This window comes from Marmota marmota, unplaced genomic scaffold, assembly GCF_001458135.2.
Source record: "Marmota marmota marmota unplaced genomic scaffold, marMar, whole genome shotgun sequence".
In the NCBI taxonomy this organism is placed as follows: domain Eukaryota; kingdom Metazoa; phylum Chordata; class Mammalia; order Rodentia; family Sciuridae; genus Marmota; species Marmota marmota.
In genome coordinates, this window is record NW_025999982.1 from 16,374,831 (window position 1) to 16,387,546 (window position 12,716).

The 12,716-nt window shown below is 35.9% G+C and overlaps 1 protein-coding gene across 2 annotated transcripts; it reads left to right on the forward strand.

Annotated features, from left to right (window-relative positions):
• Nucleotides 1-594: 594 nt before the first annotated feature.
• Nucleotides 595-12,516, forward strand: Glyatl3 (glycine-N-acyltransferase like 3). 2 transcript variants are annotated; one of them, XM_015487936.2, is made up of 5 exons: nucleotides 595-672; nucleotides 4,571-4,678; nucleotides 6,410-6,536; nucleotides 7,843-7,969; nucleotides 11,100-12,516. In XM_015487936.2, the coding sequence occupies exons 1-5, from the start codon at nucleotides 595-597 to the stop codon at nucleotides 11,524-11,526; spliced, it is 867 nt and encodes a 288-aa protein (XP_015343422.2). In that variant the 3' UTR covers nucleotides 11,527-12,516. The 2 variants fall into 2 exon arrangements, 1 of the variants encoding a protein (XP_015343422.2); XR_007348566.1 differs by lacking the exons at nucleotides 595-672; nucleotides 6,410-6,536; nucleotides 7,843-7,969; nucleotides 11,100-12,516 and adding an exon at nucleotides 3,014-3,272 and having other exon boundaries at nucleotides 4,571-4,622.
• The last annotated feature ends 200 nt before the right edge of the window (nucleotides 12,517-12,716 follow it).

The window sequence follows — 12,716 nt, forward strand, 5'->3', positions numbered from 1 at the left end:
CACAGCTTCTGCCCACATCTGATTCTTTCCAACTTGTTCTTTAAAACCACTCAAGTCTTTCTCTAGCCTTTGCCCCACATTGTTAAGAAGTTTCTCTACTTAACCCCAGAAATCTTACCCTGAGTTTCATATTATCCATGCAGTAACTATTTTTAGAAGGTCCCTGCTCTGCAAGGCCTTGTGGCATGAGCTCTAGATACAGTGGAACACAATCAGGGACCCTGAATTCATGAAATTGACAGGCTACTTTAGGCAGACCTATGTCAAAGAAAACACAATTAAACATAAAATTACGATTGTAATTCAGTGCCCTGAAGGAAGAGTTCAGAGTACATTGAATGTATATAATAGAGAGATTTAGCCCAGTTTACAGTTAGCCTCATCTGTCTAGGATTAGGTCAGAAGCAATCTCCATTTTCATGTGTTCTCTAGTTTACTCATCCCAGCGCTTGCCCACCTTCTTCCTTCTTCCCTCTTCAGAGTCAGAAATATACCCAAGGAAAACGGCTACCAGCATATTCCTAAGTAGGTTCAAAAATTAAATTGTAACTTCAAGTTTCAAATTAGGTGTGGAATTGCAAAGTTCTGGAGAAGATGTTGGTGCTAAACTGTTCTACCAAATTACTGATGCTAGAGAAAATATTGAAGAATCACTTTCCTGAATCACTCAAGGTATTATAAACTTTATTGTACTAATTTATTATTGTATTAGTTGTTTTCTTTTAATTGCATGAATCTGTAAAATAATGTAAGCCTCATGGCTGTCCCCCAACTGTAGGTAGTCACAATGAATGACCACACCTTCCAGTCCTGATGCCTTAGATTCTGACCAACCACTACATTAGCTGTAGCTTGGGCGGGGTCTAGCTCACATAGTAAGGGGTCTTCTTTGTGGGTATGTGCCCCTAGGATTGAGTTACACTCACCTGTCCCTGTAGTCCTGTCACTTCTGCCCTTTTTTTGGACAGAACTTTATAAGAACAAGAGTCCCCCCAATAAAAGCTCACTTCCAACCGTGTCCCCTCTTTCATCAGCCTCTTGTGACTTTAATCTTGCTCTCCTTTTTGGGGAGCCTGAGGCCGAGAGCCAGGATGTATAAAGGTAAATTGTGTCTGTGTTTTATTTGGTGTCCCTGCAAATTCACACAAGTGATCTTAAGTTCAGCTGCCCATGCTGGTCAGGAGTGGCACCCCACCACACACACATCATTTTCCCCCCTGATGTTAAGATCTCTGGGCACGCTTTATAAACATAGTTTCCAAGCTGTCTTCTGCCAAATAGTGATATAATGGTTTGTGGATAAGGCCCAGAGGATTTTTGGCAGTCACTCTAGAGGACTTCTAGGGATATTTAATAATTCTTGGATACATTATTTCTAAAGTAAATTTGAGTTTTAAAATGTTTTAAATGGTGGCTCGGGAGGCTGAGACAGAGGATCGTGAGTTCAAAGCCAGCCTCAGCAATAGTAAGGTGCTAAGCAACTCAGTGAGACCTTTCTCTAAATAAAAATACAAAATAGGGCTGGGGATATGGTTCAGTAGTTGAGTGTCCTGGAGTTCAATCCCTGTTACCCCCCCAAAATTAACTTAATAAAATGTTTTAAAAGGCACTGAAATAAAGAACATAAACTTAGTAAACAATAGAACTGAAATTTAGGCATTGATAATTTTTTAAGCAATTCCGTTGGCCATCAAACCTGTGGTTTAAAATCCAGGAGGGCCAACAGATAACTCAGTGCCACTTTGGAAGATGTCATTAATCAAAAGATTATGATAAGTGGCTAGGCACAGTGGCACACACCTGTAACCCCCGCAACTGGAAAGGTAAGGCAGGAGAATTGCAAATTTGTGGCCAGACTCAGTATCTTAAACTCTGTCTAATACAAGAACTGGGGATGGCACTCAGTGGTAAAGTATCCCTGGGTTCAATCCCCAGTACTTAAAAAAAATTACAATAAGTGTAACTAGAACTGCTATAAGCATTTACAATGAAATTGCCTTTGAATGGCTGAGTTTCTTGAGCAAAAAGACAGTTGTACAACCTGTTTTCAAATGGGAATGAAATGAAAATCACTCAGGAAACAAATAATAAATCTGAATTTTTGAAGATGGAGACCAGAGTCCTGAAATTTTAATACCCTGGATAATTCTTATGTTCATTAAAATCTAAAACAAAGGGGTCTAACTGGAGTCCCCTGGTGCATGGTACTGTGTTAATTAAATCTGGTCATCTTGCCTTATTGATAGTTCTTAAAATGCATGTGGTAGGAAATATCCAATAATAATTTGAGATTACATGGCTGCCAAATCAGAAAAAGTACTATAAAAAGCATTCAGCATCACTCATCCTTTGAATATGCAGCTACTGGAAGAATGTTTTTTACCAATGCCTAATCTTTCAATTGGTTCCAAATCTTACACAAAGAAGTTTTGCTTTTTAAATTTTACTTTTAGAATCTGAATATTAAAAGATTTTCCTCTTTCAATCAGATCTATATTTTCCTATTTTTAATACTGACACTGAAGTTAATTAATGCAATAAGCTAGTAGGCTTTTTTGCTCTAATAATATATCTGGCTAGCTCTTCTTCCAGAGATAATTAAAAAGGCCTCAGTGACCTTCATGGAGTCCTAAAAGATGTTTGAGAATTAAAAAGTTGAAGTAAATGTAGTTTTATTTGTTCACCCTTCCTCAATTCTACAGAGATTATGGCTATGTGTATTATGACCTCAGCTTAGTGTTTGATTAAATTTCCTTCTAAGCTCTAACTGCTGATTGCCCAACAACTTTACTTCCTCCTAGGCAACCCCCACACTCAACACTCACCCTTTAAATCACCAGCTATTAGAAGAGCTTGTTTGCTTTTTACCAATGCCAGATTTTTCAGTTATTTCCAAATCATATACAAACAAATTTTTTTTCTTTCAGAATTTGAATACTAAAAGAGTTTTTCCCTTTTAGCCTTTTGAACATTCCAATCATAATTAGGTTACATTCTTCAATAAGGATATATAGTCTCCTTACATGACATCATTTTAGTAAACATCATTGTGTACATGTAAGACAGGTATTTGCAGAATTTAATGATTAACTGAATAAGAATTACCCTTCCAGGTTACTTTGGTTCTTTGATTTGCACTCCGAATGATCCAAGTTACACATTCATATAAACCACACTCAATACGGAAAGACACACTCTGTGAGCATATTCAAGGGAGATTCCAGATTAGGTAAAACAGAAGAAAGTTGTATAATGTTCTAGACTGAGAAAAGGTGAGTGAATTAGGTGTGTGGTTTGGGTTCAGGTCATGATAATGGAAGTAAAATGTAGGTTCCAAACCCCTTACAATTTAAATATTTTTCACTAATTTAAATATGTTTCACTGAAGTCCAATACATTCTACAAATTGCACACAATGTAATTACGCAACTCAGTGAATATTGGTGAAGCAAATACCTATGTAACATCCACTCTGGTAGAGAAAGAACATTTACTTCAGAGGCTGCTTCTCAACTCCCACTGCTCCATTTGACCACCACCTCTCCCTGCTCCCTAAAATTGGACAACTTCCAAAGCCATGATTTAGTTTTCACTGTTTGGGGATGTAAATAAATTAAATCACACAAAAAGTGGTTTTTGTTAATTTTTTTAAATACTCAGCTCTTTTGCACAACTTTTTTTGTGTGAGATTCAGAGTGATTCCATGTAGCTATGGTCTATTCACTTTTATTACTGTTTTGTAATCTATAGCATAAATATGTCAAAATGTATTTCTTCATTTCCTCATTGATGGATATTTAGTTTCTCATTTTTATTTTTTAATGAAAGTGCTAGGAACCTCTTCCCATAACTCAGCAGTCCTTGTTACCTACCACTATCTTTTCCCCTCCTTTATAAACACACATGTTTCTTGGGACAGATATTTTTCTTAGCGGAGAAAAAAAAATGTGAAAGGCACATTCTAATATTGCTCCAGTACTGTTCAGTCACCAAACATTCCATCAGTAACTTCAGGTTCCATCAATAAAATACTGAATGAGACCCAGATATGTCTCTCAAGGAATGTTTACAAAGCCTTGCTCCATCAAATCTGAAATAAATGCAAATTTTTATTTTTAATTTGGGTTTGTTTTGCCTGTTATTCAGGCTTGAATGAGTAGTTGCATTTTACAAGTTATTTTTGGATAGAATAGTATGTTCAAAATCAGCTAAATATTAAGAATATCTGTGGGACTTTTAAAATATGTATAGGCCATAAGATTCTGGTTTATTCAGCAATCTGTGGCAAGTCTCACCTAGTAAGTCTATCAACTTAAGACCCTTTCACTGTTGCACTGTAAAAGCTAGGTTTAGGGAGAGTTTTCATAGGCTTTAGTAGACTTTTTACCAGTTTTCATGTGCCCTGATAACAGTAAAGAAGTTTATATGTGTATATAATGTATTTGTCTGTGAATATATTTTTAATTTCCCCTCTAATGGCCATGATTATATACTGGAACAAAAGAGTGTAATATGCAATTGAAACAGATGGTATTGAGATTGGTTTGTCCGTCTTGGTTCTCTGGCTCAGGTTTATGGAGCGGTGATGAACATAAATCGTGGGAATCCCTTTCAAAAGGAAGTGGTACTAGATTCATGGCCAGACTTCAAAGCTGTTATCACCCGAAGACAGAGAGAGGTAAAATTTTGAAAGGCAAATAAATGAAAACAAGAATTGGTATCAATTGGAAAAAAATAGATTAGGTAAAGGGACTAGCATGACCTTAGTAGTCATATATATTATCTTGATATACTACATAGTTCACCGTTAGTTTTTTTTTTTTTTTGGGGGGGGGAGGCAGGGGGTACTGGGGATTGAACTCAGGGGCACTTGTCTAATGAGCCACATCCCCAGCCCTATTTTGTATTTTATTTAGAGACAGGATCTCACTGAGTTACTTAGTGCCTCGCCATTGCTGAGGTTGGCTTGAAACTTGAGATCCTTCGGCCTCAGACTCACAAGGTGCTGGGATTATAGGTGTTCACTATAATACTGTGCCAGGTTCACCATTCCTTTTTTTTTTAATTTTTAGTTGTAGATGGACACAACAATACCTTATTTATTTGTTTATTTATTTATTTATTTATTTATTATGCAGTGCTGAGAATTGAACCCAGTGCCTCACACTTGCTAGCCAAGTGCTCTAACACTGAACCACAACCCCAGCCCATTTTTTTTTCCACCATAACTTTTTTTTTTTTATTGGTTGTTCAAAACAGCACCATAACTTTTTAATGTGACTGGTTTGAGTGTCAGGCTTATGGAAGACCTCTAGTCCAAAAGTGTTTCCTTAGTGCTTCTTCATCTCTAGAAGCATGAAGCACACATGGCCACATACATACTGGCTTCTTCTGTATGGATGATTCCTTATGATGGATGACTTTGGTCATGGGGATAAATACGGAAGAAGACTAAACACTTGGCCCCATTCTGCCTCTGAGACCCAGTGAAGCTAAAGTGATTAAATCCATGCTGTCCTCCAAATTAGGAAGATTCATGAACTTTGACTCTTAGAGATGTATTCACTGAGTTTTGCCCTTTATATATATAATATATAGCTATATATTATATATTTCATATATTAAATATATGTATATACTATATATTATGTATATAATTATGTATTATATATTATGCAATAATATATTATGTAATAATATACATTATGTAGTAATATGTTATGTAATAATATACATGATATAATATTTTATATAAAAATATATTAAATATATATTGCATATACAATATATAATTTTTTCTCAGAAAAACCTTGGACTTTCTTAGATGTAATTCACTTTTATAATTTGGGATGCCAGCCATAGCATCTATAACCTTAATAGCATTAATTTGAGACTCTTTACTTTTTCTGAGGTTGAACTCCCTGAGCAAGAAGTCAAGACTCAGATAATACACACACACACACACACACACACACACACACATCACACAAAATTGTGATACTGTTCCTATGTTGTGCAACCTAAACTCAAACTCAAGACCTTAGGTAATCCTCCTGCCTTAGCCTCCCGACAGCTTCCATCAGCTGGTATTATAGGTGTATATCACTATACCTGACCCCTATTTACTTTCAAAAATAAATAAAATCTGAGAAAAAATGTAAAATAAATGTCTTGAAACCTCTCTAATCCCCCCACAAAAGAATCAAGAAAAAGAAATCAAGAATCAAGAAAACTATTTCTCTTTACATTGCAGCACATTAGCCTCATTCTCATTTTAGTGTTTTTAGGTGATTAATTTTTGTAACAGAAAATTAGATAGGCATGCCTAGCTAATGATACCAAAGCTCTCTAGGATTTAGGTTATCCAGATGATATGTTCATGTTTTCATGATTATGTCTTTTGTCCTAGGCTGAGACAGATAACCTTGACCATTATACTAATGCCTATGCTGTGTTCTATAAGGATGTCAGGGCTTACCAACAGCTATTGGAAGAACATGATGTCATTAACTGGAACCAAGTTTTTCAAATACAAGGTGAGGTCATATGCAAGACATATGTTATGCAGTCATTTCCTTTCCCACTTTTATCATATATATCAGAGATATATAAATAGGTATTTTGTATGTATGTGTGTGTGTGTGTGTGTATGTATGACACAGATGTGGGTGGGTGTGTATATTTTATATATATATAATATATATATATATGATACAGACATACGCACATAGGAACAAACCTATATCCATACATTTTCTATCTTTACCATTTCTATGCTAGATTATTTTAAGAACACCTTTGATTGGTGCTGCCTATTTTTTTTCTCATAGGAAACCCTTCAAATTATTTAGATGTAACTTGAGTTTTAAAATATTAAATGCTACCATAGCATTTGTAATTTTAATGGCATCAACTTGAAACCTTCTTATCTTCTCTGAGGCTAAACTCTCTAGTGTGGAACCAAGGCTCAGATACCACACTGTGTTGGATATAGCTTCCCACTTATGTATTTTTCAAGAAGTTTCAAGGCCACACTGAGAAGTGGCTCACAAGAGGGGAGGGAACAAGCCATTAGGAAATGAAGGATGAAGGATTTCCAGAGAATATAGTTAATCAGGATTCAGAATGGAAAGAATGGAGTACTGGGGAGTTGGAGAGGTGGAGAGAGGACTCATTATAAGCTATATAAGAACAAAGAAGGACCATACAATTTTCTCTACCGCTGTGAAGCAGTGCCTGAGCACAGTGCTTTAAATCTAAAAAGTACAGAATAAAGGTTTATAAATACTACAGTATAGCTATAATAAATAAGTGGGATCTGAGAAAGTTCAGGATAAATCTCACCAACACTCAGTTTACACCTTAAATACCATAATGGAGAATTTGGCAACAGGCTGGAAGAGAAACTTTAAAGTTAACTTGTCAAACAAATCTAAACTCTTACAATTCTAGTTTAATAGTCAATTGTAGATTTTTAGAGCTACAAGACATTGTACCTTATTTCAAGGAGTTTAGATCTGTCCAAGTAATAAAAAACAAATAAAAATTTGTACAACAAAATTCCAAATTCTCATGGGATATTTCCAACAGAACTTTCTATGAAAGGTTATGGTGGGTGGCAATGTGATGAGAATTCAAAAATTCTCCAAAAAATAATCAAAAATGAGATAGAGAATAGCCATAATAAGTGTGTGTGTGTGTGTGTGTGTGTGTGTGTGTGTAGTAAGCTTAGGATAATACAAGGTAGCAAACTGGTGGTATTGATGATGTTCAGTATACAAACACTGGAGCAATTTGCTTTTTCAAATAAAATGCTCACCTTTTTTGTTTGTCTTTCCACAGGGCTACAGAGTGAGTTATATGATGCTTCTAAAGCTGTTGCCAATTCAAAGCAATTGGATATAAAGCTGACTTCCTTCAAGGCTGTTCATTTTTCTCCTGTTTCATCTCTGCCAGATACCAGTTTCCTGTATGTAAACCAAAGTTCTGCATTTGGGGTAGCATTTAACTGCTGTGAACGACCAGATAGTAAAAACTGGAGCTCTTGGTATCATTTAGGAATATTTAAACATTTGGTTTTGGACCATTATACTAAAAGTGTGTGTGTGTGTGTGTGTGTGTGTGTGTGTGTGTATACACACATATGAACAAACCTATATCCATACATTTTATATCTTTACCATTTCTGTATTAGATTATTGTATGAACACCTTTGATTGGTGTGTGTGTGTGTGTGTGTGTATGTGCGTGTGTGTGTGTTTTACTCTTTCCCTCTCCCTCATGCTTCAGTGTTCATAATTTCTTTGAAAATATATAAGGGTCTCTGTCCATAGTTGTAAATGAACTCAAAAGACTTGCACCCCCTCCCCCTGCCTTTTTTCAGTACCAGGGATTGAACCCAGGGACACTTTAACACTGAGCCACATCCCCAGTCTTTTTTCATCTTTTATTTAGACACAGTCTCACTAAGTTGCTTAGGGCCTTCCTAAGTTGCAAGACTGGCTTTAAATTTGTAGTCCTCCTGCCTCAGCCTCCTAAACCACTGGGATTACAGGTATGTGCCACTGTGCCTGCAGAATACCTGCATTTTCATAGTGCACATAGAAAACTCAATCCTTGGTGTTCTCCTCCCCAACATAATTCTAAATAATCTCTCTTGTCTGAATCCAAAAACATGTGATTGTTTTTGTTGTTTTAGGAAAGGGGTATATAATGAACTTTGTTGAGATTTTAAGTATATAGCATTAAAGTTTTAAAATATATCTCCCCTTAATCCTTTCCACAGGCCTATAAAGTAGTAGTAGTAGGAGGAGGAGTATTCCATTTTTAATAGATTTTAAGTAATATATAGAAGTAAATTTTAGAACCAGGAAATAATCCAAAGAAATCTAGCTCCATAAAGCAATATTTGAAACCATTTGTTAGTTTGTATCTGCATTTGTTCTTATTTTCTCCTACTTTGAGGTTCTTGCTTTGTCATTTACTAAATGCCGTTCCTTCATTTTAACCTTTCTGAGCCTTAATTTCTTTTCCTCAAGAATTAGGACATAATATCATCTTCACATTGTTTTTGTAAACGAATGAAACAAGGTGCTTGAAAAGTACCCATATTGATGACTGTTAATTTCCTTTTCTTCTATGATACATATGGAAGGAATTATTGAGTGTGACAAGACTAAACCTGGGGAAGAACAGACACTTTAAGTCACAGGAAAACAAATGGACTTTCTTTTTACTGTTTTTTAAACTATTAAAATTTCAAATATACAACAAAAATTGAGACAATAGTGTAAAGAACTGCCCGCCAATATATAGATAGTCTTATTTAATACACATCCCTACACATCTTTGCACCATCTGGATTATTTTAAGGGAATGAAATAAATATTATCTTTATATCCTTAAATAATTTAATATGTATCTCTAAATCATAAGAATTCATTTAAAAAAATGGTACTCTCCCCTACATTCCCTAATCTCTAGTAACCACTGTTGTTCTTTTTTAAGATCAATTTCTTTAGATTCTTTAGGTAAGTGAAATCATGCAGTACCTAGCATATTTGTCTTTCTGTATCTAGCATATTTTACTTAATATTATTTCTTCAAGTTCCATCTATGTTGTTGCAAATGATATGACTTAATCCATTTTTGTGGCTGACTAGTATTTTGTTGTGTATAGATGCCACATTTTCTTTATCCATTTATCAGGACACTTAGGTTGGTTCCGTTTCTTAGCGTAGATTTCTCTTTTACATACTTACTTTATTTCCTTTGGATATATACCCAGGAGTGGGATTACTGGATCAGATGACAGTTCTATTTTTCTTTTTGAGGAACTTCCACACTATTTTCCATAATGGCTGACTAATTTACATTCCCCCCAACGCTAAGGGTTGCCTTTTTCTACCTGCTCACCAGCACTTGTTATCTTTTGAGTTTTTCATATTGGTAAGCGTTTTTTCCACATACCTGTTTGCCATTTGCATGTCTTATTTTGAGAAATGTCTATTTAGGTTTATTTTCTATGTTTAAATTGAGTTATTTCGGTATTTTTCTCTTGAGTTTTTTGACTTATATTCTAGATACAAACTAACAGATGTATAGTTTCATCTGTTCTGAAGATTGTCTCTTTATTCTTTTCATTTATTCCCTTGCTATGCAGAAGATTTTTAATTTGGTATAATCCCATTTGTGTATTTGTTTCTTTCCTGTGCTTTTGAAGTCTTATTCAGAAATTCTTGCTCATTCAAATGTCATGAGCTTATCCCCTGTGTTTTTTTCTAGTAATGACTTTTTGTCTTTAATATATAAATCATTACCCAAACTTGTGGACTCCATTTTGAATGCTCTGCCCTGTAGACAGCAGGTCAGAATCTCTAACATAACTGTTCCTTGTCAGGGGCCTTGGCAATGTTTTTGTGTGCAGCAACATTTTTGTCTGAGAATTCTTTGTTCTTGCTTTGAAGTTCACTTTTAAAATTGATTTGAAATCCTATAAAATTGGTTTTCCCCACACTTAATGAATGGTCTAGTGCCATAGCTGACAGCATGTCTAAAATGTGAGCTAACACTATATAGCTTCTAAGAAAAATACCATGAAATTGTACTTACAAAAATCATAGCAAGAACTATATCATCAGTCTCTTAATGTTCACTGAGAATGGTCTTGATGATGTTGATAAATTCAAAAATGAAGTCAAATTCCAAGACACAATCAGCCTCATAGGCTTTCAACTGTGTAATTTGTCTCAGTTCTTAAAAAAATCTTATCACTCACTTTATCTTATTAGCAGAGGTTTTACGTAGTATTCTAGTAAACCCCTAGAAACTTATATATCATTGGAATCAATGTAGTGCACAGTAGCAGTCCATAAAAAAAGGGAAACGCTGGAAAAAAATGAGAATATTTAATCTGGAGAAAAGCAGCTTAAGATGAGACCTAGAAGAGCTAACATTTCCAGAGTATGTACATATGCCTGGCATATTAAGAAACTTGGTTTTATTTTTTGGCCAATTCAATTAAATCAGTATGGGAAAATTGGTTATTTATTGTCACAGAATCCTGAGCTCATGCGTTATTTCATCTTGATTTCTTTTAGAATGGGGTCTTCCCCGCGACTCACCTATCTGAGTGTTGCGGATGCTGATCTCCTCAACCGCACTTGGTCAAGGGGCGGCAATGAGCAGTGTCTCCGGTACATTGCCAAACTCATCTCCTGCTTCCCCAGTGTGTGTGTCCGTGATGACAAGGGAAACCCGGTATCCTGGTCTATCACAGACCAGTTTGCCACCATGTGCCATGGCTACACCCTGCCGGATCATCGCAGGAAAGGTTATAGCCGGCTGGTGGCCATCACGCTGGCCAGGAAGCTGCAAAGCCGGGGATTCCCCTCTCAGGGAAATGTTCTGGATGACAACATGGCATCTATAAGTCTTCTCAAGAGTGTCCATGCTGAGTTCTTGCCTTGTCGTTTTCATAGGCTTATTCTTACCCCCAAACCTTTCTCTGACCAAGCTCACCTTTAGCCCAGTGACACTCCAGAAATTTTCTTGCTTTCCCAAACACACTCTCTAAGCTGCCAGTAGAGGAGAACTAAACCTGGTGATAAGAGGCTGGAGAAGATGTGCAGGATCATCTGAGAAGTCTTGGCTAATCTTGCCTCAGGTTTCTACTGTATATAACTGTAGCTGACAGGAGTACAGCTGTGGCTAAGAAAAGAGGAAGTTTTTTCTTCTGTAGAATTCACTATAGGGAAGAAGTTTCTAAAGCCAGCAGGTCTTAGCATATAGGCAAAAATGATTGCATGAGAAAAAATAATGATTTAACACAGGAGCATGTGGATAGTTGTTTGGGCCTCTGCTCTGTATTTTCACAACCATACCAAGTTCCCTGCAATCATGAAACTTTCTTGACCCTTATTGCTATGTCTCACTAACCTCTATTCTACCACCTCTGCTCCGAGTTTTCTGTTAAGTGTCCTGCATTTTCCCCTTTAATTGTTGGCTTTCTGCTTATGCCTATGATATTAGTGAATAGTTCTCCTCTGGGAATGTTCAAAGGCAGTGGTTCTCACCTTTTAGTGTTTATCAGAATCACCTGGAGGGCAAGTTGCAACACAGATGGCCGGTCCCTCCTCCACAGTTCCTGATTTAGTAAATATAGTGTTGGGCCTGAGAATTTGCATTTCCAATAGGTTCCCACTTCTCAGTTGCCTTGGATGGATGAAAATGTAGGGATTTTAATGCTATAAACAGATGGCAATGTAGGAGTAGAACTTATCCATCCTCTATCTGGCCCCCTTACTTGTAATATGCTTTTTCATTAAAAGACTAAGATTCCTTATTGGTACATATGTGTGTATACAAATGCCATATAAGTATAGATATACACACACACACACATACACAGGAATTTTGATAATACAATTTAACCCTCTTATTACATAGGGAGGATTTGAAGTCCAGGGAAAATAAATGATTTTGTCAAGATTGTACTCTATACAATCAGTGCTGAAGGCAAAGCCAGAACTCTGTAATTTTGATTTCAGTCATTCTTTTCATTAAATTGTATATCCTTTCTTAAAGGAAATATAAATGCTTAAATAATTAAATTAATAATTTATTCTCCTATGCCAACATTGTTTATTTTTTCTTCGGGTTTCAGTTGCTCATATATGTGTATTTTTCAAGGACAGTAAAGGAAGAGATAAACCTCA

Excerpts from the sequence above, each read along its gene's own strand:
- Glyatl3 (XM_015487936.2), top strand. The coding sequence starts at position 595 with ATGTTGGTGCTAAACTGTTCTACCAAATTACTGATGCTAGAGAAAATA. Across the intron at positions 4,679-6,409 it reads TCACCCGAAGACAGAGAGAG|GCTGAGACAGATAACCTTGA; the intron begins GTAAAATTTTGA and ends CTTTTGTCCTAG. Across the intron at positions 7,970-11,099 it reads CTGCCAGATACCAGTTTCCT|AATGGGGTCTTCCCCGCGAC; the intron begins GTATGTAAACCA and ends GATTTCTTTTAG.